Source organism: Trichogramma pretiosum, unplaced genomic scaffold (assembly GCF_000599845.2).
Source record: "Trichogramma pretiosum strain Unisexual culture from Peru unplaced genomic scaffold, Tpre_2.0 scaffold68, whole genome shotgun sequence".
Classification (NCBI taxonomy): Eukaryota; Metazoa; Arthropoda; class Insecta; order Hymenoptera; family Trichogrammatidae; genus Trichogramma; species Trichogramma pretiosum.
In genome coordinates, this window is record NW_019641616.1 from 406589 (window position 1) to 431865 (window position 25277).

General features: G+C 40.9%; 2 protein-coding genes across 3 annotated transcripts in view; one reads left to right on the forward strand and one right to left on the reverse strand.

Moving 5' to 3' along the window:
* Positions 1-25277, forward strand: part of LOC106651581 (autophagy-related protein 16-1) — a 339331-nt gene that overhangs the window by 80356 nt on the left and 233698 nt on the right. The gene's annotated exons all lie outside the window — the stretch shown is intronic.
* The window catches only part of LOC106651232, a 67797-nt gene continuing 66828 nt past the window's right edge, over positions 24309-25277 (reverse strand). The window contains exon 6 of the mRNA XM_014369672.2: positions 24309-25134. Coding sequence (XP_014225158.1) covers positions 24496-25134 — 639 coding nt within the window. The 3' untranslated portion in view covers positions 24309-24495. The remainder of the gene's footprint in view (positions 25135-25277) is intronic.

Here is a 25277-nt window from a genome sequence, read left to right on the forward strand (position 1 = left end):
TCAAACGATTGGCTCTCGCTTGTGAACTGCCATAGAGCAGCGTAGCGTGGACTAGGGTGCGTATTTCGGAGTCGTATACGCGAGTGTGCACGGAAGCATTGAAATATCCTGCGGTTTAATGCTAAAATACACGCGAGTACGTACGTATGTACGTGCAGTTTATTAAGCGCACCGCGAGCCACACTGATATATATAAGCTCGAACTGCGGCTTACCCCCGTACACACATATAAATTCGTTGGTATTGTATAAAGGCCGCATCGTCGCGGGTACGAAGCGCGACACTTGTTCGAGGATCGCGAGCGAATTTAAATAGCGCGTATACGGAGCGCGGGGCTGACGTGGCCAGGCGTTACGCCTACCGCTATGCACCGATACTGCACCTATGTGTTTTACCTCGGGACGAGCAAATAGGCCGCGCGCGCGCGAGAGAGAAAACGTTTAAATCCGTGTAGCAGTGCTCTGGCTCGATCTGTGTTATACGCACACATATCGCTCGCGGGAAATGGGCCCAGCTTATGTACGCCGTCTCTTGGAACAAACGATGGGATTGAAATTCCTCCTCGCGCTGCGGATGTAGTCGTACGCACACACGTCGTCCCACCTGCGCTACACACGACGAGCTCGAGTTTATTTTTAATTTCCATCTGTTACACGTCTGCCCAGCGCGCGGCTCACTCGTATAAACATTGTATTAAGCTTGACGCGCGTACGCGCAGATGTAAACGTCGGGCTACACCTAGAGCCGTGTGCTGCTGCAACGTCGCCTCGTAACAGCCGGTAATTTGTCTAAAATGCAATAGGAAGCGTTTATAATTTCGCACTCATGCAAATGAGCGCATAAAGTATTACCCTTAAACGTTCTTTTATATTATGCTCGCGAGGCAAGGCAGTGCCGCGCGCGATAGTGATTTCCAGAGATGACAAGTGCGCATACACTCGCACACGTACATATATAATGCAGGCTTGATATATGAAGCATACACGTAGGTACGCGCGTGTACGTGGACGGTCGCTCGAAACGATCGCTCGAGCCTCCGCTATTTCCGATTCTCATTAAGCGAGTAACTGATGACACCGACGTCGGCTCGAGCGCGCGTGCAGCCCTTTTTCGAGCCTCGGAATCCATTCGTGTGCACCCTCGAGGTGCGGCTAATGTAAAATTTGCCTCCGTACGGACATAGTAATCTCATATTTTGCTTGACAGCTCACAAGGTAATTACATCATCGAGTAAATGAAATCACTCACTCGACTTGCTGGCTTCTCTCTTTCTTCTTTCGGTCGTTTTTTTTTGTTGCTGCATCGTGTCCTCCGCCTCCTTCTTCTCAGCGTCATCGTCTTCGTCGTGCTTTGATGTAAGCAGGAAACTCGTTTGGACGTACGCACACGCATGCACAGACGATCGCGCGAGAATGAGACGAGCACACGCGGGGGTGGCTCAGCCAGGTATCATATTAAAAAGCAATAAAGTTCCTCTGCATACCTGCGGGTGTCTGCGCTGAAAACGTATACAAGTACGTGAGCGTGAGCTGTACGGGCAAAGCGAGGAAAAGATTCGAACGAGCTCGAGAGAAAAAGAAACAACGTCCTAATGAGCTAGCATGTATATCTGGCTCATATGGCTATATATAGCTGCGGTCGAGCAAGTGTGTGTGTGTTCGTGTGTACGTGTATCTCTCTAGCCGTCATTGTCCTCCTCTCTCATATACTCGCGCGTTTCTCGATCTACGCCCATTGCTTATTTCGCGAGCTTTGTTTTGTCTTTTCTCCGTGCGGTTTCCTCGGCTTCCTCGGCTTCTCCGCTCGCTTCGATTATCGACTCAGCTCGGGCTAATCTATTATTCCAGTCAGTCGTATGTGTCATCATAAAGTTTCTTATCGTCGCCCGAATCTAAAGCTCCGGCAGCGCAGCTAGTCCCGAGCTCGAGCTTGCTTAGCTACTGACGAGGGCGTCCATATACGGACGACAGCGGAGACCAATGCTCGTTCGTCTTTCGAAGCGATACACTTTAAGAGGTTGTTAGTAGCTCTTAATTCGAGGAATGCGCTTGCCTGCGAATTTATGCGATCCGCGAGAGGAGATTCGGATGACTCGCGCGCGAGTCGCTTGCTTTGCGGGCCAAGTAGTTCGAATTTTAATAATTTTGTGCAGCTCGATCATATTCGCTCCGTGACTAAGCGAACGCATTGACGAGCTACTTCCTGGAGCGACAGGCGGAAGGAGAAATAAACGCGAGGGAAAAACAATGAAGAGTCGACGCACTGCATACAAGAAGGACGAAAAGCTGTAAGGGTCTCTTCGTGTTGTTGCCGCTTCTTCTTCTTCTTCTTCTTTCTTCCCTCTCGTACTTGTATTATTCCCAGTGATTCTTGTCTTCCTGCGCGAGCTCGCGCTCGGCTTTATCTCCCGGCCAGGGCTGCAGTAGCACAAGCGGGTAGGTACTTAAAACTTTTTACGACATCCTCATTGAAAGCAGTAGCTTTGCTCGAGAGAGAGAAAGAGAGAAAGAGAGCGCGTGTATTCAGCTGCAGCACCACCAGATATATATAGAAACCAGAGAAAAGTATTCATTGAATCTCTACGTAGAGGGAGAGAAGAGAAGAACCTTAACCCCCTTTACTCGCCCTCTTCTTATTATACTTTTCTTTTCTTTTGTTTGTCCTCTTGGTAATGCTCGTTTATATACTCTCTTTCTATCTATCTATGACTATATATATTACCGCTGCTGCTCTATATCGCCGAGTCTGATAGTCATTGCTCGTAAGCTTTTGTACGAGCTCTTGAGTCACGTGTATAAAGTATATATAGATTTAGGTATAACCTCAAAAAAGAGAACGCGAGTTATAATTATTTTCCTCTCTCATCTTTTTATCGGCGTTTCATGAGCGCCCGATGTAAGGAGAAAGCGTGACATTGGCGTTTTGAATAATCGTCGCAGTTAATTACCAAAAACAACCACTGTATGTAATATTTTATATTATATGAAAATTTTCATGAATAAATAAATATCAAAAGAGGGGCCCATAAAAATATATATCACGCCGGGGTCGGCGCGAAGCAACTTCGGTCGTGTCACATGGGACGACAAGGCCCCACCAGTGACGCGGCGCACTACAATGAGAGTCATAAGCATAGTTCATCAGCGGCGGCAGTATCAGTACATCAAGCGACGAGGAGACACCTTGCGCGAACGGCCCCTCCCCTCTGATATATTTTGAGCCTAATTAGTTATTTCGCCTTTTATTTAACCCCTTCCCAAGTAACAATCGCTACAGTACTATCAAGTCAATACGTTTTTTTTAGGTACATAAAACACTTTATACATGCTATTTTATTTACAACAATGCATATTGAAATAAATAAAACAAAATGCAGATTAGATAAATTACATTGTTTATTATGCGCGTTATAGTTTCCTAATATTCATCATTGAAAATTTTTTAATAAATAAATCTACGTAGTCTCGGGAAGTAAAATTAGGGTGACAGTCGAGCCGCTGAATAAAAGCGAAGTTTATTTTTGATGACTCTTTAACTTGTAATAAGGATATACCTGAGTTTTGCTAGTCTATTCTAGGGTTACCAGACTTGGAGCTTTGTCTTCGTCGACTGTTCTAGTGTTCTGGGGTTCGGCATATCTTGCATCGAAACAGTAATGCGCGATCGCTCCAAGTAAACTTGAATCTGCAGCGACTTATCATATCTCTCCTTCGAGTTTCAGTACTTCCTTTAGTTCAAAACGTATATACCTATTATAAATGTATACTCAGCGAGCGCGAGCTTTATGTAGAATATAACCCAGTTCCAATTGCATAATAGAATAAAAATCATTTATTTCGGCTCGGTTATGTCATATATCACAAGTAATCGATGCATACATTTATAAAGTTTATTAATTTTTACAATAAATTGAATAATCCGCTTGACAGGACATGTTGAAAAATTGAGAATTTTACGCAATGAAATTGACGATTTAACCGCTTTATAAAATTTGCTATATTGACTTGAAAAGTAGAAATAGAATTTAATATTGAGGTTTTTCTGCACGGTTAATGTTATCATGATGTTGTTACTTTTACTTTTACTAGGTACTTTTGTAGCTCTGCCTTTCAAAAAACTCTATCAGCCATTTTAAAAACTCTTATTTTACATAGTACATGTATAAAGGTGTGGAAAAATTTAGAATGCATGATAGGAATAGATGAGTCCTGCAGTCGAAATAAAAAAGTTAATTTCTGCTAAAGTTATTATCTAATTTTTATTAGTCTTGGCTGATAATTACATTTGCTCTGATGCTTTCTAGTTTTTTTCTCCCTAGATACGTAATCTACTGTTCAGGTGATGAAACAGTGAACACTCAGAAAAACAAAAGAATCCACACTAAATATTGTATTATCATTTGTCCAAAGAAAAATTCAATACAGTATTTCTCTTTGTGTAAAAAAGTAGATAACAGAATAAAATAGTAATAGCATAATTATATATCGTAATAATTTCGATTGTTACCAATGACTGATTCTATAATCCCAAGGATATAAAAGTCCGAAAAAAACCAGAGCCAAATCTACGAATCCAAATTAAGTGACCTTACAAAGATCAAATGCCTTACGTAGATCAATCAGACTCTGATTATCAGAGTACCTAATGCATTTTCTATACTACTCTTTACCAGTGTTGCAGGTAGTTAATAGATTATTCAATTGAACTTTATAGTTAACTTTATAGTTAAGTTAATAATTGAAGAACGGACAACTAATAATTCAGTTAAAAGTTACTCAATTATTAACTTATAACTGATTGAATTAGTTATTATTTACCAGATAAATAACAGGTAACTGGTTGATTCACTTATAAGTTACTATCGATAAATTAACAAATGAATGATTAAGTTATCAATTACGAAACTGGTAACTGGTAACTGAATCGATTAGTTATTAATTATCAGTTACTGAGTTAATTATCATAAAAATCCGAAAAAAATAGTTATAAAATGGAACCCACACATAACAGTAATGATAAAGTATAAATAAAACGAAAGTTAATTGAAGATGACATGAAAATGTCTTTTATTTATATAATTTATTTATTTTAATTAATATCTAAGTATTAAACATCTAAGTATTAAATTATTAAATTATTAATGATAATATATTCGGAAAGTTGTTAAAAACTATTGAAATATTTAGTATTAATGCTCAATTAGTAACCCAAGTAACCCCAAGTAACCCAAGTAACATAAGTAACCCAAGTGACCCAAGTAACCCAACTGATCGAGGGGAGCATTTTTGGCCGAGGAACCCAAGTAACCCAAGTAACCCAAGTAACCCAAGTAACATAAGTAACCCAAGTGACCCAAGTAACCCAACTGATCGAGGGGAGCATTTTTGGCCGAGTAACCCAAGTAACCCAAGTAACCCAACTGATCGAGGGAATCATTTTTGGCTGAGTTACCCAAGTAACCGTAATAACCCAAGTAACCCAAGTAACCCATCTAATCATGGGAAGCATTTTTGACCGAGTAACCCAAGTAACCCAAGTAACCCAAGTAACCCAAGTAACCCAAGTAACCCAAGTGACCCAAGTAACCCAACTGATCGAGCCGAGCATTTTTGGCCGAGTAACCCAAGTAACCCCAAGTAACCCAAGTAACCTAAGTAACCCAAGTGACCCAAGTAACCCAACTGATCGAGGGGAGCATTTTTGGCCGAGTAACCCAAGTAACCCAAGTAACCCAAGTAACCCAACTGATCGAGGGGATCATTTTTGGCTGTGTAATGACGTCTTTGGATCTCTTTTACTTATGGCCTAGGGAATGTCCACTAAGCACTAGCCTCTTAGATCACTTTCGAGTTATCTTGGTTATAAGGTGAGGGTCGTGTGAATCGATATAATGGTCATGCGTGTTAAGGTAATGACAGGATGTGCATTGGTAACTTATTTGATGATTATTGATGGAAGCTAAGTACAATTGTTAGTAAGGAAAGTAACTATCTGTTGCTTATCGCGTTAAGATAAAGTTACTGGTAGATGACCAATCCATGCTGCAGCAATGAACTGACAGCGACGAATTGAAGTCAACGGAGAAGGAAAGTAACTATCTGTTGCTTATCCCGTAAAGATAAAGTTACTGGTAGATGACTAATCCATGCTGCAGCAATGAACTGACAGCGACTGATTGAAGTCCACGGAGGAGTACAACAACTACTCTGCGCATACGACACTTGTGTCGATAGTAGCTGAATAAAATTGTTGTAGAAGGTAGAGTGATTACTCTGGGCATACGGTAATAAACCGATGGCTCCTGAATAGAATCACGTAGGGATACAACAACTACTCTGCGCATACAACATTTATGTTGTTAGCAGCTGAATAAAATTGTTGTAGAAGGTAGAGTGATTACTCTGGGCATACGGCAATAAACCGATAGCTCCTGAATAGAATCACGGTGTAAGATAACTATTCTGCGCATACGACAATATGTCGATAGCAGCTGAATAAAGTTATCGGAAGGAAATAGTCAGAGTCATAGGCTGACGGAAAGGAAGGGTCCCTTGAATATAAATTACTTACTATTGATTGAGTGATATCCTTTATTTTAAATAAGTTAACTGAAGTTCGTCGGAAAGTGAGAGGAACGGGTTGTGCGGTAAGTCCCATTTGGACGGAGTAGCTAATTCTGGGGGAGAGATGAGAGCTACGATGTTGCTCGTTCAGAGGTCGAACGAGGACTGATCGGATAGATATAACTCTTAGGCCGAACAAAGGTCTTGGCTTGTTCGAGGCCTTCGAGTGTAGGTGAGCGAATGTTGTCGATACTCTCCAAGGCCCCCGTATTTATACGATTGGCGGGCCTGGCTGGAGTGGGATGGAAAAAGTAGGAGGTGTTGGAGAATTTAAATATTTAAATTGGAGAGGCTGGAAAACTATAGTTAGTAAAAATAAGGGAGTTGGAAATTAGGATTGTAGGGAAAATTGCCTTTCCAACGATACCTCATAATACATAATTAGTTACAAAATGATTATTAATAATAATTTTCATACATTCCGCTATAATGTTACTTAGAAAAATGGTTAATTAATTCATATTTATCAATATTAATATTGTATATAATTGTAGCACACGTATACTTAGTTATGCGGAAATTAATAATTGTATAAATATCGTATGAACGAATATTAATTGTAACCGAGTTTGTAACTCAGAATTAACATTTAATCATACTAAATATACTTGTGCGTCAATGTACAAATTGAACTTAATCCATTTTAAACAATTCTAATTACAACTATTTATTTAATCTAAGTTTAAGTTAAATAAAATAGATTCACATAACGCATGATTGACAATAATGATTAGTTCTGTCCGACGCGACGGAAATATATCAAACAATCGCTAAAGGTAAATAATTAATTAACTAAACATTATTTGTTTGATTGATTTACGCTAGGCCATTTTCATAGTTTAAATCAATGTTTAACACATCGTAATGTAATAAGCCGGCGACTCTTGAGTCGGCTGTTAACTATCGAAGTGGTCGAGTTTAGTATCGATGTACTCGTCTCAACAATTAGTATTTAGTAATAATTATAACTACATCGTGGCATAATTTATCTAAGCAATATTGCTTAAAACATTGTTCATCAGAACCACATGTTAAAAAGATCGAGATTGTTCGATGTCGAAATTTGGTTTTATCGGTGAATACATGGCTTTGGAGAAAGGTGTGAAAAGTAATGAAACTCCAAAAATAAATATAACGGTCGCTCGGCGCGTGAATAAAACGCTCGACCTACAAGTTACAAACTATGTACAAGTAAGAGATCGAAATATATTTTTTCGATTTTAAAATGTATTTAGTTTGAATATTTCAACGATACGCCTTGTAGGCCGGATCGGTGCGTGCAGGCACGTCAAGTCGGAGCGCAGAATTGGCGGGTTGCCTTGGCGTAGGCTATTCGTCGCAGGACGTTACATCTGATTTACCCGAGTAACCTAAGTATCCCAAGTAACCCATCTAATCAAGGGGAGCATTTTTTGCCGAGTAATCCAAGTCACCAAAGAACCCAAGTAACCCAAGTAAACCAACTGATCGAGGTGAGCATTTTTGGCCGAGTAACCCAAGTAACCCAAGTGACCCAAGTGACCCAAGTGACCCAAGTGACCCAAGTGACCCAAGTGACCCAAGTAACCCAAGTAACCCAAGTAACCCAAGTAACCCAACTGACCCAAGTAACCCAACTGATCGAGAGGATCATTTTTGGCTGAGTTACCCGAGAAACCCAAGTAACCCGAGTAACCCATCTAATCAAGGGGAGCACTTTTTGCCGAGTAACCCCAAGTAACCCAAGTAACCCAAGTAACCCAACTGATCGAGGGGAGCATTTTTGGCAAAGTAACCCAAGTAACTGAACTGATCGAGGGGATCATTTTTGGCCGAGTTACCCGAGTAACCCAAGTAACCCATCTAATCAAGCGGAGCATTTTTTGCCGAGTAACCCCAAGTAACCCAAGTAACCCAAGTAACCCAAGTAACCCAAGTGACCCAAGTAACCCAACTGATCGAGGGGATCATTTTTGGCTGAGTTACCCGAGTAACTTAAGTAATCCAAGTAACTGAACTGATCGAGGGGATCATTTTTGGCCGAGTTACCCGAGTAACCCAAGTATCCTAAGTAACCCGAGTAACCCAACTGGTTGAGGAGCCATGTTCACATTTCGGAATGATAAATATGGGGAATTATGAATATTCGGAATGTTTGAAAATCGGAATGTTGTAAAACGGAACATGAAAAATTTGGACAAACATAATTTTGGATTAAAAAAATTTCGGAAAAATGAAAACTTGGAATCCACAAAATTTTTAGTGGAAAATGTAGATTATGAAATCGAATTTTTCAAAAATTTTTTATTCCAAAATTTTTTATTCCAAAATTTTTTTTTTCCAAATTTTTCTTGTACTGTTTTCAATATTCCGATTTTCGAACATTTCGAATTTTCCACATTCCGAATATTCATAATTCCTAATATTTATCATTCCGAAATTTGAACATGGCTCTGAAACTGCTTGAGTTTGTAGCCATTCTTATGTAGAACAACCTCTGAAAATTTCAGTTCATTTGATCAAACGGTTCACATGGAAAATTAAGGCACAGGCAATTTTAAGATGAAACGTAACTTTCCAGGAGTTGAATGATACAAAAATACCCCAATATATGTAATAAAATTAGTCATAAATCATTGAGGCCGTTTCAAACTTTTTGAGCAATGGAAAAACAGCAATTAAATATACATTTTCAATATATCAGACCCACAAGGACAATTTTAACTTATTTTAGACAGCCGCACATAGTAAAATACGCCAAGTTCATCATAACATTTTATAAGTTTCACTTGAATGTTAGTACACACTAGTCTTGGTTTCTTGTAGTGTCTGGTGAGATGATAAGACTCACTTATCACATGAATATGTAAAATTTCACATTAGAAATTGAATCATATTACTCATATTTATTACATTTTTTTCTCTCTATTATTTGACACTGAAATTTTGAATGTAAATAAAACTAAAATCACTGAAAATATATCACTAATTTAACGAAATAATTAGTAACGAAATTTTTCAATTAGTTAAAAAACAATGGTAACTGAATAATTTAACCATCAGTTACTAGTTGAGAAAAAGACAACTGAATAATTCAATTATCAGTTACTAGTCAAGTAAGTCGTAAATGAATATTTCAATCATCGGTTACTACTTGAAAAACTAGTAAGTGAACACTTCAATTATGAATTACTATTTTAAAAAGTCACAACTTGATTATTCAGTTGGCTGATTAGTAGCAGATAATTGAATAATTCAACTAGCAGTTACTAATGTAGTAATTGATAAAATTTGCAACACTGATCTTTACCCCACACTTATGAGACCCACAACATCGGCAAGAAGAAGAAACTCATGCTGCGTGTTATGGCTCAAGCGAAAACCAAATTGGTTCGGCAGAAAAACTCATTTTCTTTCAAATAATAAATATTTTATAGCACTGTGTGGCATGAGTTCACATTTATGGCACCCTTTTCTGTGGCATAAGTCGCACATTCTGGCACCGCTGCGTTCGCATCACACTCGCATACGCTCGTGCGCTAACCTCACTTCGTGCTACCAGAAAGTGCGAAAATATTGTACAATATTCGTGCCATGCGGACCCTTTTCGGCGCAGCTATTAGGACCCTTTCTGAGTTCGGGCTCTAAACTACGCCGTGCCAAAAAGTGTTACTTATGGCACTTGTATCGTAAAGTACTATGTCGCATAAATGGACGTTCAAATATGTTTGCTAGATGATGCAAATTTACTATCCACCTAATAGAGGTATATTATAATGTAAGCTCTCTTCCAAGCATTTGGTAGGTACACAATTATACTTCGAAGGAAAGAGAGAAAGAGTGGGAGAGGCCTGAGTATTTGAAAGCTCTTTGCTGTTATAAACTCATATATATCGCGTAACACAGGCCAGAAACAAGCTCGATTTTCAGAACTTGGAGGAAGGGGTTATGCGAGGGATCGAATAGTTCTCCTAAATTGTTCAAATTACAGCTATATATAACACCGAGGCGAGCGAATAATAAAAACTTTTTGGGAGAGCGCAAGCAAATGCTCATTAAACATTCTAATTGACCTGTACAAGTCGTAGCGGAGGCAGTAGTAGCAGCAGCAGCACAAGCCGAAGCAGTGCTGCAACAGAAGTTCCCTTTCGTTTTAAGATTTGCATTTCATTTTGTAAACAAACAATCGCTTCTCTGGGTGCCTTCGTCTTCTCGCTTAAAGAGAAAAGAGAGAGAACAGCCAACTCAAAATAGAGATTCTCTCACTCGCTCTTGAAGCCATATGATAATGCAATAACATTTAAATGATGATGATATCTTGGCCCACCCACACCTTTCACGCAGCAAATAATACCGAGTACAACAAGGAAAGCCTGCTGGAAATTTATTCAGTTCAAATGAGATTTGTTCTCTCACAATGTATAGCTCTCAGTGTCATTGCAACGTACGAGCGTTAAGTCATTGACATGGCGGCACAGAGCCAAGCGATGAAAATTCGTCATATTTTCTTCTACGCCCCAATCGTGCCGGAATATTTGCGGTTTAACGGTTAAAAGAATTAAAAGTCGGAAAATATTACGCAAGCTTCGCTCGGCGCATTCGATTCTTTGCTTCTGCATGTATATATGCGCGCTAATATAAGACGTGCTCGAGCGCGAGAGGAAAACAATTTCAGCTCGTTTAATGCGTATCCCATTGGGCGCGTCGCGCGTGCGGTCGTACGCAACTGACAATAAAATTCAGTAAATGTAATATCTACGTATATACGACTGGGCTGCCGCATCGACTCGAGCAAATGATTTTTCGAAAATAATTCATAATTGATATCTCGGTTGGAAGCTGCGCAAAACCGCACAGGCGTGCGCCCGCGTGCCCAGTAACGAGACCTCACTTAATACATGTATTGTGTATAAGTATAAGGTCAGAAGCGTAAGGCTCGTAAGCCGTTGTCGCTCGAGGGATAGCTTTGAACTTTGTTGTTTTCGCGTGTGCGTGCCAGCTGCAACGAGTTGCATATGTACATTGTGCACTTATATACGTGCGCCATTACAAATGGGTAATTAGAGGTTTTGCTCGTTAGCAGAATTACCCCCGCCGATTCCTTCGCCTACATCTTTCTTACCCACCCCAAATTCAGCTTGTTTTTCGTTGCGCCGTTTTATATTTTATTCCCGCGCAACTGCAATTGGGCACGTGTGTAGCCCATCGAGCTACCGTTCATATTTAGGTAACTGCTATTTTAATTTTCAAAGAAAAAGTTCAAAACGTGTCTTAACTAGCAACATAAATTGCAAGTGCATTAATTACCCGAAGTCTTTATTAATGTACTACAAGGAAAGAGGGCTTGCGGTAAAATTTTTATTTTCCCTCGCGAAATTTGTTACTAAATATTGTAATTTTTACTATAATTCTTTTTAACAAATTTTATATCAGAGTATGATAAAAATTACCACATTCTATAGCGGAAAACCATACTTTAACTCTGTAAACTTTTTCCGGAGAAATTGTTATTACAGGCCTTCTCTTCGTTTATACGAGCCAGATTAAGTTGTTGTGTGAGCTTTTCTAAAGCCATTGAAACTTTCTCTCTCACCTGCGTGCGCGTACCATACGATATCAGACTCGAAGTAGTTGGAGAACTATTACACACGCATAAACGTGTACGTACACGAGGCAAGTATTTCAAATGCGGCTATTTTCGCAGTTTTTCGATGATCACGAATTCGTCGGAAATTCGTCGGAGTACAGCTCATTCGCGTGCATACGTTTACAAAGGGGGGCCTAGGCCGCGTGGAGCGCGCAGGGGCGCACGAGTAAGAGACGCGAGCACACACACAATAATTCAGTAGAACAGACAATATCGGTGCGGCTGAACCATTTGGCCGTGTTAGCTGTCAGGGCGCATTTGCCTAACGTATATCCTCGTCCTGTGCCGTATAGAACTGCCCAATCGAGCTGCAATAGGTGAAAATATTTCACTATATGTTCCTGTGTGGAGCGAGGCTGCATTATAACATCGCTCGGCTGCTTTCTACCGCTGCGCACGTTGGCTGTGCAGATCGTGCACATGCACGTGTATATACGCGCATCGCAATAATACAATGGTTACAACGTCCGCAGTGGAATGTTATCAGCGAGCGATGCATCATTATATCGCCTCCCTATCGCACATCGGGCACAGTTTCAATAATTGCGTTATTATTAACGGACGCCTTTAATCAATCGACTATTAATGTTTCGTTCTCCTCCTCCAGTTACTTTTTTGTTGTACTAGGTAGCCGACGCCACCACCGCTACCGGAGTAGTCGGCAGAATATTTACAAACTGCCGATGGTTCACAATGCCACGACAAAAGTCGGCAGCAGTAGCAAGAGCAGCAGCTGCTACAGTGATTAATAAGCCTGCGGAAGATCCGCAATTCCAGCGATTCCGCGCAACAAATCGATTATTTAACGATTTATGCTTGTGTGTGTACTCGGGACGCGTGAGATTGTCATAATCACAGGCGTCATCTAGCGCGTCCTTAATCTTGCGAAACAATCCTGTAGGTACGGCTCGTCCGTAGTCGCCGGAGCTCGACTTTCAACGCTTTCGATTTTGCACGCGCATAAGGTAGGTGCGCACACTGCGCTTAACTCGCTCTGCGAACTCGCGGTGTGTATCGTTAATAAATCACTAAAATAAGCGTCAGCGCGTCCATACACTATATGTACGTATAGGCTCGTCTGAAAGATATTATTACTATTAAAATTGCGATTACGCGTTGCGCCTGCGACTCTCTCCTCGGAGATTCTCCTGGGAAGCGCATCAGTCATGTAATAGAATGCGCGTAGCGAACACTTACTTTTACAGAGAGCTATATACAGCGCGCGAGCAACAGAAAGAGTACGAGAGAGAGAGAGAGTTTTTCCGCTTATTCAGTGCGAGCAAGTACCCTGGGATGAACGACCCAATCGAAGGTCCTCCAAGGACGCGCCAAAGACCACAAGAGATGTACGCGCGGCGGCCTATGGTTATACACAGCGAATGCGGTGAACGAGAGGCAGAATGAGAGGAGCCGAGAAGAAGGGATGTCGGATGTGTGTGTATAGATTATATGTATATGTGCGCGCGGGATTGTTAAAGCTGCGCTGCGCTCGCACTGTAAAAGAGATCGATCTGTTGAGACAATGTTATAATGGGCAGCTGGATCCGCGAGCAGTAATCAATGACGCAACGTGTATGGGCGAATAAAAGTCTACACGATGATGGAATTATGCAAAATATGCGGCGGCTGCGGCCCCTCGATCCCCATCAATGGAGCCATTAATTTACCACCTGTTATTTTCAATTTGCCGGCGAATAATAATACCAGCTCGGAGAGAAAGAAGAAAGAAAGAGAAGCCAGCAGTGCGCGCAAAAGAATGACGAGGCCTCGCCGATGTAAGCGCATAAAAACACGCGCGCCGAGCGAATCGATTCGCGCGAAAAGTCAGGAAAATTGAGCGATCGCGAGACAAGAGAAGCGGCGGCGGCGGCAACAGCACCGACTACGTACACTCCTCCTCCCGCTTAACTATATCATTGCTCACGGAGTAATAAAGTTCAGTTGTATATTCGCGCGCAAGGCTTGCGAGTCTGCGTTGCACTGCTCCTAATGATCACGTATATACTATAATAAGCTTGTGGTGAAAAGCGGCTGCCTAGGTATGTATATACTCCGCAGTGCTCTGTGCACTTGAGGGAGCACGAGAGAGAGAGAGAGTGAGACGAACATCGAAAAGTTCCTCGAGATTAAGATAGGATTAGTATCCCACGGGAAATCAAGAGTCTTATATAGGAAGCTTCCTTCTCTTGGATGGACGTATTGTCCTCCTGCTTCTAATAAAAGCTCATGCTGCACCGGTGCTCTCTCTGCTACCTCTCTCCTTCTCTCTCTTTCCCTCTCTTCCTCTCCTGCGCGGCTACTAATTGTGCGAGATATCGAGAGAGCTTGTTCTAAATAACTCTCGAAAGAGGCGAGCACTAATGAACGGTTCGTATACTTATTACGTGTGCCTCGGTAATTTTTTTTTTACCACTGCCTCAATCAATTTATTAAATTCCAGGCAAAAATTATTACAGTGAGAGATTTTCCCCAAAAAATTATGAAAAAGCTAGTTGCAAATTTGAACGTAATTTATGAATTATTTCAGTTGTAGCGATTTTTTTTGTAGTTTAGAACTTAAAAAAATTTTGCGTGGTCCTAGTTCCATGTAAAATTTAATGCCCTTTCAGAAACCGAGCTCAAAAATTTTGATTTTTTGCGTAATAAAAAAGTTATAGCTATTTAAACCAAAAAAAAACGTAAAAATTTTTGCAAAAAATCAAGTTTTCGATTTCTTTTCGCCGTGTTACCGCTAAGGAATTACGATATAAACATGATCAGAGGCGATCACGACTATCAAAGTATCTCAGGGAATTTTCATGAAATTTTCGAACCACTTTTTAAATTTTTGTTTTGTACAATTTTTCTTTAAACTCCATATTTTTCAAGTAAAGAATGCGTTCTGTTTTATATGAATATGGGTAATTTTTTTTTCGAAGGAGTGGTTCGAAAATTTCATAAAAATTCCCTGAGATACTTTGATAGTCATGATCGCCTCTGATCATGTTTATATCGTAATTTCTTAGCGGTAACATGGCGAAAAGAAATCGAAAACTTGATCTTTTGTAAAAATTTTTACGTTTTTTTTTGGTTTAAGGAGCAAAAAATCGAAATTTTGAGCCTTTGAAAGGGCATAAAATTTTACATTGAAATAGATGCGAGCTAAATTTTGTTGAGGCCTAAAGCTACAAAAAAATCGCTGCGAAAACCAACAAAAAAATCAAGCATTTTGGTCGTTAATGGGTTAATGGCAATTTTTTTAACTTTCACATTTACATAAAACACATGACATGAAACATTTGTTATTTTATTTTTACTTTGATTTTAAAGTTTTTTAACGAAATAAACTAGTCAGTACCATCAAATTTTATAAAACAAATTTTCAATCTTTTTTCTTTTAATTTCTTCAATAAGCAGATTTCTAGAGAATGAACTACAGAAGCAGCGCGAATTGTACTTACAATAGCTACCACTCATGGAACCCGAATTTTATTCACTATGCCTTTTACGTAATCAGACGATAACAAAGCGCAGAGTTCTTGAAGCAGTAATACTTGGGACCCGCCTTTCTGCTTTTTTACTTCAGTTGCTTCGAGAAACCAATCTGTCTCTTCTTAGCTCCTAGTCCCACACGTAAAAATACGTGATTTACTTTGTCTTCGAAAAGTACTCAGCTGGTGTGATGAAGTAGCTCTCGTCAATGGTATGCATAATTTACGTCGCCCGTCGCGTCTTTATCAGCCCCCGGTGCACCTAATGGATAAGTATAACATAATGTACAACTGTTCGGCCCACCGAGGAGCTCTTCTGTACTCCTCGCTATATTTTTTCCGGGCTATACGTCTTGGTTCTATCGCAATGCGGAGCTTGAATCCCGAAGAAATGAAGGTGCCGCGCGCTGCAGCTAGACAATGCGCGAAAGAAAATGTGTCGTCGTCGTCGTCGTCGTCGTCGTCGCCGCCGTCTGAAGCTAGTAAGGAATAGAAACGAAGTAGTATTTTCTTTAGATTTACGCGACACTACGTTTTTCTTCTCTCGCCCTCTCTCGCTCTTTCTTTCTCGATATTACCTACATTGTACGAAGAAGAGAGATCGAATCTTCCATTTGGCGGTCGAGCACCTCTCACGGGACACGCGCAGGCGCAGGCGAAATTTTGGCCTCTCGACTAGACCAGTCGACTGGTAGTCTCCGTATGTATACAGTAATAGTGAACAGCTTGCAAGCGCTCCGTACTAAAATAAACTCGCCGAGCTATATACGACCAATTTAAAGCTCTACACTGTGTACCGGGGCCGAGGGCGACCTTAAGCAAGATGAATCCGAGGACCCTAGTGTGCAAGTTTCTCATTTTCCCGCCTCGTTGCTGCTACCCGTCCATGGGCTTTCTATAGTAGACGTATACACGCTCTTAAGGATCTACACTGCTGTACTGATCCGTGTATAGCTGCTGCTGCTGCTGCTCTTGAGAGAGAACGACAGAAGCTACTTCAACCACCGATGCTGCTGCGGCTTGCCAAGCAGGATTCCAACTGCTACCGACGCCGAGGCCAGCTACTATTATCCTATACACTACAAACACATCTTTTCATCCTCTTTCTCTTTCAATCTATCTATGCCTGACCGCCGCCCGCCGACCTCGCCTCGCTTGTTCCTCTCTAAGCCAGAAAAGCTCAAAAGCTCGCCTGCACTGTAGGAGTGAGCATGTGTATGTGTATGTATGCGAGTAGCGGAAACGCAGCTACACACTTTGGGCTCGCTTTTTTTCGATATTCTGCTCGATGCTCACGCACGAGACGCGCTGCACGCTCAAGATGAAACCTTGTGATTCTTTTTTGTCGATGATTTGTCGATGACGACTATGAAAGACATCAATAATCAGAGTACTTAAAGACTAACGATAATGTAAAGTCGCGCACGACGAATACTTGGAGACATTTCTTGGGTAATTCGACAATGCAGAAGCTACTGTATAGTATAGTTTTTTGCGCGTTTTGCAATAAGCTCATCAGTTTATGTATTTCAAGATGTACAGTCGAGGCTTGGCTAATATCGTTGAACTTCAGGAGAATTGTGCTACATCAACGCAGGAGAAATTGACAATGTTCTCGTAGAAGTATAAAAAGCTGCAAGTCCGTAAAAATTTCATTGCGCCAGTAAAAATATACAGTTAGGGCGCGCGAGCTTAAGTCTAGGTGCTTTTAAGGTACGTAACCAAGTCAAATAACAATAAATGAGCGCTGCGCGTCGATAATGAGCTACGCTTTTACGTGCACTTCTGTCTGCACGTATACTTGTGTATATGTATAGGTAAAAGAGAACTAGTGCCCAGTTCCTAGCTTGCAGTTGCGGTTTCAAACGTCGAGTGGCAAATCAAGTACATCTGGCCAGCATCGGTTACCCGGAGATAGACATCAGGCGCGGTGGTGGCGGCGGCGGCAGAAGAGAGCTTGAGCTCTCTTCTTATCCGCAGCAAGGACTTCTTGTTTCTTCGTTCTCTTCGATGTTTTGATGTTGCTGCGGTCTCAAATAGTACCTTCGAGCTAAAAGCCAAGAAAAGACCTTCGTTTCGCAAATCCAGCTAGATGCAGCGAGTGTGTGTATATTTAAGGTCAATGAGAAAAACAGCCAACGTAATTCACTCGACTGAGGAAATGAATTAACGCGCGTCGCAACTTTTTTTTCCTCAAAATAATCATGCAGAACAGATTAATTTTTTATTACGTGAAATTCCCGTTGCGACGAAATTTATTCGTAATAATTAGACGCGCGCGCACATTCTGCGCTGCAGTATGTTCAAACAGAATACGTGATTCCGACAGGACATTCGGGAGACGGGAGCGGACGAAAAAGAAAAGAGAGTGTAATAATGACAAACGAATTTTTTTCGTTGGAAAATGAGTTTATTTCTCCGTACCTTATAATCTATGTACAAAGTAACGGTACTGTGACGTCAACGATGGCTTGAACGCTGAGAGACAACTCAATAGTAAAGAAGCGACACACACATAATAATGTCATTAATTATAAACGTTCGCCACGTATTTTATTATATATTTATATATTTCGGCACAGGAAGAAAATAAAGTGTACACATCTACACGTATAAACCGCTGATGTTCATATTTGTTGTTCCTGTCAATATTGTTTGCTGAATTGTACACCATTTGTTGTCTTTATTTTATTTTATTTTTTTGTTTTTTTTTTGTTCACATATATACGTCGGACAAGTAGAGAATGTATTAGAAACCTATAGGTACATGATAATATGACGCACGTTAATATAATATGAGTAGTAAAATATGTATGTATACTCTTTTCATGTATTAAATGATAAATAAATGGGAAATACACATGGTGCGCTGTGATATAACATCGAAGGAAAAAAATTAACGAGAAAAAAATCGCTTTGTCGATTTTACAAACCGGGTAAGCTCTGCACGTGACAGTAATCGTTTCGATTAAAGTTTCATGTTTTCAATTGATGCGGACGAAGGAGAATCGGAGGTAAGAGAAAAGAGATAAAAACAAGAAGTAAGAGTATATGTTATGTCAAAAAGCACAGTAGTCTGGTTGGAAGAAAAACGAGTTGAAGTGCAGTGGGTAAAAAAGGACGAGAGCTACTGTAGGGATCATACGTATATACGTATACATTAGTCAGGGTGCAGAGCAAACTCGAGCTTGTGTATGTGTTTTTTTTTTTATTTTCCGAGCGGCACGTGTATATATGTATTATGAGAGCGCACCTCAGGCTTGAGGACAAGCACCAAAGTCCTACACGCGATTACGTTGTATAAAGTGGAGAGAAAGAGAAGGGAAAAAAATGTTTATTATTCAGTCGTTGGTAATTAAGACGAGGGAAAAAAATAACATCGCGGGCGTGACGCACGCCCGGGAAAAAGAGTAGACGCGGGCTTTCGTTAACAAACTTTTGCGAGCGCGCTTTATTTAGTTTTTCTTTTATACGTGCGCAAAAGTGAGCTAACACATGTACGTGACACGTGTGTAGGTACTTCAGCATGGAATAGAGATTGTATTTGTCGTTAAGGATTTTATGAAAAAAAAAAAATAATTTGAATGAAATTCCATTTACGGCGATCGTCCTCAAGCCCAATTCTTTAACCAAAGAGTTTTGTGTTTATGTTTTGTTTTATCTGATTATTTATATACGTATATTTCATACTCATCAAATAATAAAATAGTAATAGCGATAATTCATTATGTGTACATGTATAAAATAGTTGTTCACTTATGATTGATAAAACTTATCACTTATATAAATTTTTTCAATTCATAAAATCATGATTATAATTTGATCATTATATTCTATAGTTATCGTATACACGTTTAAAAATTATATTATTTATATTATTTATAAAATATTTTATTTATTTATTTTGTTATTTCTCGTACTGCTGTTGTTAAGTTAAAAAAATATGATGTATGACAATATTTTTCTTGCTTTTTTCGCAGTTTCCATTGAGTATACAATCGAATTTAACGTACATACGCAAGTACACAGACGTAGTTACGCACGTCGTTCAATCGACTCGATGAAAAGTGCTTTAATTACTAGAAAAAAAAAAAAATTAATTGATCGATCGATCGACGGAGTGTGTACGAGGCAAAAAAAAATTAATAATGTTTCTCAATGAGTTTTGTGTCGAGCAAAAACGAGATCTTTCGCTCTGGTCAGTACGCGCGCATCGGAAGCTCAGCACAATGCTATGTGCCATTTTTTTTGTTCAGAAGCGCGCGTAATGGATTTGTCTCCGTACTCCGTATACGCGCTGCGGCGAAAGATTGTACAAATTATCATTTAGACATAATTATATACAATAATTCAACATCGTCTTGTCGTGAAAGGAGAGTACACGTATTTCACGCACATATGAGCAAGCGGAAGACAGAGAGAGTGAGGCAAAGAAAGGAAGAAAAAAAACAGCAAGAGACACACGAAAAAAAAGGCTAAAGATCTCGCTTGAGCCAGCATATGCACACACGCAGTTCGCGCAAATTACTCTCGCAGGGCTGCTCGTGCGCACACTCGTGACACACATGCCTTAATTGGACACCCTATTATTATTGTGTTGCATATAATGTCTGTGTCTGCTTGTTGTATATGCGTTATATATACGTATTTTGTGTATTCAGGTGTTTTTGTATGCGTGGGTGTATTTGTTTAAAGGAAAGCGCGCGAGCGCAGCACCGGCTAGGGTCTCTGTACTACTTTTGTTTTTGTTTACATTTTGTTTTTCTTCTCTACTCCAATGGCTGTGTGCGCGCATACATTTCGCCTCTACCCTCTCACCGCAAGCACGATTGGTTAATATCTACCTCGGCTTATACATACGTACGTATATATTTTTCTTTGTATATTTATAAATATATATATAATGATCGACTTTCAATTTTGTACTTTGAAAAAAATTTTCCCGTTCGATCATGTGCATGTAGGTGCGTGTGTAGACGTATAAAATGAAGTACATCGGCTGGCCTTTTTCTGCGGGCCCCATATTTTACAAAGGGATTACGCGTTATCTTGTGATCCAGTGTAAAACGCGCTATTCGAAAAGTATTTTCGTGGAAGCGAAAAAAGAGTGAAATAAAAGGGGGAAAGAGCAGAAAAACAGCTTGCCAATGCTGATTCTGACGGGAAATGAAGGTAAAGCGCGCCCGAGTGTAAGGCTAAAAATTGAAGCGAAACAATTTGGCATATACGCGCGTGCAAGATCTGTGTACTCGCGTACTACACGCATACACGCCCGAGCAAATGAATCAAATTGCAGTAGCAGCGAAACAAATGCCGTAATACGTATAGCGAGCGAGGCTTGGGTCATGTACGCCCGCGCTCAGGATATTCAATTTTCGCGTGCACTCGAAAAACGACAACAGCGTTAGTGCCAAGATATTCCACTCGGGGTGAAACACGATGCGCTTATATGAGAGACTTGTTCAGCTATACGTATGTCCAACAAGGCCATTTGAACGCAGATAGAAAATTTAATCACATTATCAAGAATTCGCTCGGGCTTGCTGCTAGAATCGGATAATTTTTGCGGCTATCACGTACTGATTTTTGACGCTATTCCCAATGAAATTATGCCACTATTACTTGAAAATCATTCGTTTCACTTATTCTAGTAAATTTACACTTGCATTTTGTAAAACCACTGTTGTTATTGCAGATAAGTGGGGTTACGTTGTCCAGCGAAAATGAATCGGATCGGATTATTTATCTGCTAAAAAATATATCTTTACTTATCTGTAATAACAAAAACAAAAATGCGTAAAAATTCAAAACGCCGATATGAATGAACTCAGTTTGGCCGGTCACTGTATGTTAAAATTACGAGATTTACAAACAGTTGTTTGTGCATGCTCGAGTTATCATTTATAGTAAAAACACGTGGAAATTGGAGCTAGATTTCGTTCGAAATAGCAAAAATTATCAGCCTTGAGCAAAATCTTCGTAATGATCAAATTTTGCATCATTTAATGGCAAATGTAATGTGAAGCTCGATACTTCATGTCCAGAGAAGAGAGACAGAGAGAAAGGCAAATAGAGGTGAAGGAGGCTGAAAAGCTACATATACCGATCGACCTATGTTTCCGTCATATCCGCCTTGCTTTCTGTCTCTCTCCTAGCCTATGGGCTCAAGAGGCAATTAACCTTGTGCCCATATGCCTTAGTATTTCGCTGGGTACGCAGTGGCAGCTTCCTTGCCTCCAGCAGCTTCCTGTCCCGTTTCTCTATCTCTATATATCCTCTCTCTCTCTCCGTGCAAGTGTGTCTTTATACGCTGATATGCTGCTCCTCGGGCATATCTGCATAATCACGCTCAATTCCCAATGCTAATTAGAATCCGCGCTACGTTGCAAATACAGGCGCCGCAGATAGAGGAGCGAGCGTCAACCTCCATCACCTCAGTTGCAGGCCACGCCTTGCCAACGTGTCCGTGTGAGCCGCTGCCGCTCTGACCTTATCTATATATTATAATGTATGTATCCACGCGCGCGCCTGCTTGATATAACCCCTTGAGTCCTAGCTCGATTCTTTCCTCCTTTTTTCCTCTCCTTTTCTTTTTGGCCCGAGAGTCTGTACACCGCGAGAGATAATACGCGAGCGAGAAAGGAAGAGCGAAATTCGTACGTATATTCCGGCAGCCGCAGAGACGAAAAACGAGAGGCAAATATCACGAGAGGCGAAGAAAAAATTATTCGAGAAAATTTTTCGAAAAAGCGAGAATATGCGGTCTGGCTTAGCAGCTCGAGCGCCAGCGGTGGCGGCAGCATCGATAAAAAGGCGAGTGCCTATAAAGTAAAGAGCGCGCCCAGCTCTCAAGTGTTCCCGATGGTGCGATCACGCTTCGTTGTTCTTTTATTTTTCTTTCCATCGCTCCCCATTTCTCGCTTTCTGCTTTCATCCTTCCTTCCGCTGTTCATTTCTTTATTTCAGCGTGTGCAAGAGAAAGAGAGTAAATGCGTCGGGTCCATGGACTCTAAGGGCAAAAAGAGACTGTTTCACCTCCTCACTTTTCGACAGCTAAGCATTTTAACGCGCGCCGTTTTCTTTTTTCTTTTCACAAGGATCACAAGATCGACTGAAATAATTTCAATGTTGGTTTTTCTTTTGTATACATCATGTTTCATTGTTGTTTTATTTGAAAATAATTTTGAATAGTAGAACCTACATAACATGCATCGTTTATATATTGCACATTTGATTAAAAATTCACTTGAATAATTGATTGTTCACGAGCTACAACCAAAGGAGGATTAATTTCGCTCTTTTTTGTGAATTTTTCATTTCATTATTTTATATAGATTAAAGGCTGACTTATATATGGATAAACATATATCGCACGCGCGTTATTGGTCGAACAAACCTCGTCGAAATCAGCATAATATCAAAGTTTATGTAATTAAAAAAAAATTGCGATGAATTTGCTCGACCAATCAACGACGCATTATCATTATCGTTGTCATCATCATCACCATCATCATTATCATCATCATCATCGACATCGCAATCATCATTTATTATCTTTGTCGTCAAAAAAATGGGCATTAAATCCTGTACTTTTATAACTCTATTAACGAAGCAATCTAAACTCCGTCGTCATCGATACACATCGCACAATGTGATAATGATAATAGAGAAAAAGCGTAGTAATGCATCGGAGGGAGTTTAGATAGCTTCGCGCTGCGTCGAGAGCCCTGTATATAAACCCTCGGCAGGCCGTGTGCAGACTCGGCTTGGGAGAACCGTCAAGTCTCCGATGCCGATCTGCGCGCGGCTCGCATTTTATATACAGACTCCGCCATACGAAAAATCGTCATTTACTTAAACATATATACGCACACATTGTCAGACGAGCACACACCCATAATATATTTTGTTTCTTTCGTAAAAAAACTTGTCGTTCTCGCTCTCTTTTGCACATTTTACATTTATTTGTATACTCTAGAAGGTGTCCTCGTCCAATGGATTATAAACAAAAACGGGAGAACAGCTACGCGAGACTCCAGCCTCAAGGATCGGTCATACGCGACGATACGGCGAGTCTCGCGCGGGTATTCTCGCTTCTTTTTTTTTCTTCGTTATACATAGCCCGCGTATATACGGTTTAATTAAAAAAAAAGGAGGAACGAGGCCTTAAAAAATATAACGATGCTTCTCTTATTCACTTTTTCTCGCTTTTTTTTAAATTAACGCCCGTTTACAAGTTTTGATATCTCTATATATACGCGTCAGGATAGAATACCTGCATCTTTTTGACACATACTTACAAAAAAAAAAGTAAAATAAATAAACTCATCGCATGCACACACTTTTGTTAATTATCGCACTGATCCGCGCTTGTCCATCGATTCAGCTAGCGCGCCACGTAAAAATTGCAGCGTCCCTCCAGGCTTCTCCTATCATCAACACATATTTTGATCTTTTAATTCATAAATCTGAGCTACATAATATATGCGACAATGAAAAAAAAGAGGAAAATAAACAAATACAGTTTGCAATGTTATGAGAAATTCGAGGGAGGCGCAGCTAAATGGCGAACGACGAATCGCAGCGCGAGTGTCGAGAATCGTGGACAACTGGACATTGTCGATCGAGTCTCATGTCTCTCTCTCTCTCTCTCTCTCTTTTATTAATATATTTTCTGTTGATTCGTTCGTGCAACGGTGGGGGCTGGGTCAGAGAAGGACTAAGAGTCGTAGCGATAGATATGCGTTTCATATAGAGAGAGGCGAGAGTCGATCGATCAGAAGCGGCGCGAGTAACCCTGATGATGATGAGCCGCCGAGTCGTAGAGCTTGCAGAGGCTGTCGGTCCTCGAGCCGTGTAAGCCGGGCACGGAGACCGATACCGACAGAGCCTCCTGATGCTTGAGTATCTGTCGGCGGCGCTGCCAAGCGAACGTCCACGCGGCGATGATGGCTATTTGAGCGACTAGGAATACCGTACCGGCCACGATGATCTCCCCCAGGTTCATGCACAGGCTCATGAGACCGCTGGTCGGTATGCTAGAGCTGCCGCCACCCAGACTGGACAGATCCTCGCCGATGTCGGCGTACACGTTGTCGCGGGTGTAGCTCGTCGACGAGCTGCTGATGTTGGCCTTGTGCTGCTGCTGCTGTTGCTGCTCGAAGTTGAACTTGTCGGTGATCTGGATCGACTGGACGAGCAGGAGGTCCTCTCGCGACGTCTGGCCGTGCCCGCCGCTGGTGGAGCGTCGGCGACGTCGCTTGCCGTACGAGATGACGGAGCGCAGCTCGCCCGTGGACTCCTCTTGGTCGCACTGGACGGGCTCGCAGCTGGGCATGCAGGGCGTCACCAGGGCACGGAACTGCACGACCTCCGAGCTTGGGAATTTGAAGGCGTCAAAGTGTGACAGCAGGATCTGCAAAAAATGGATAAACACATGTCGATCAGTCGTTTGAAATTTCCAATAATAGTCGTGTTTGCTCGTTCTAACGCACACACGGACAAATACGTGCACAGTACGTTTAAATTCTGAGGTAAACGCAGAATAATCGAATGCGC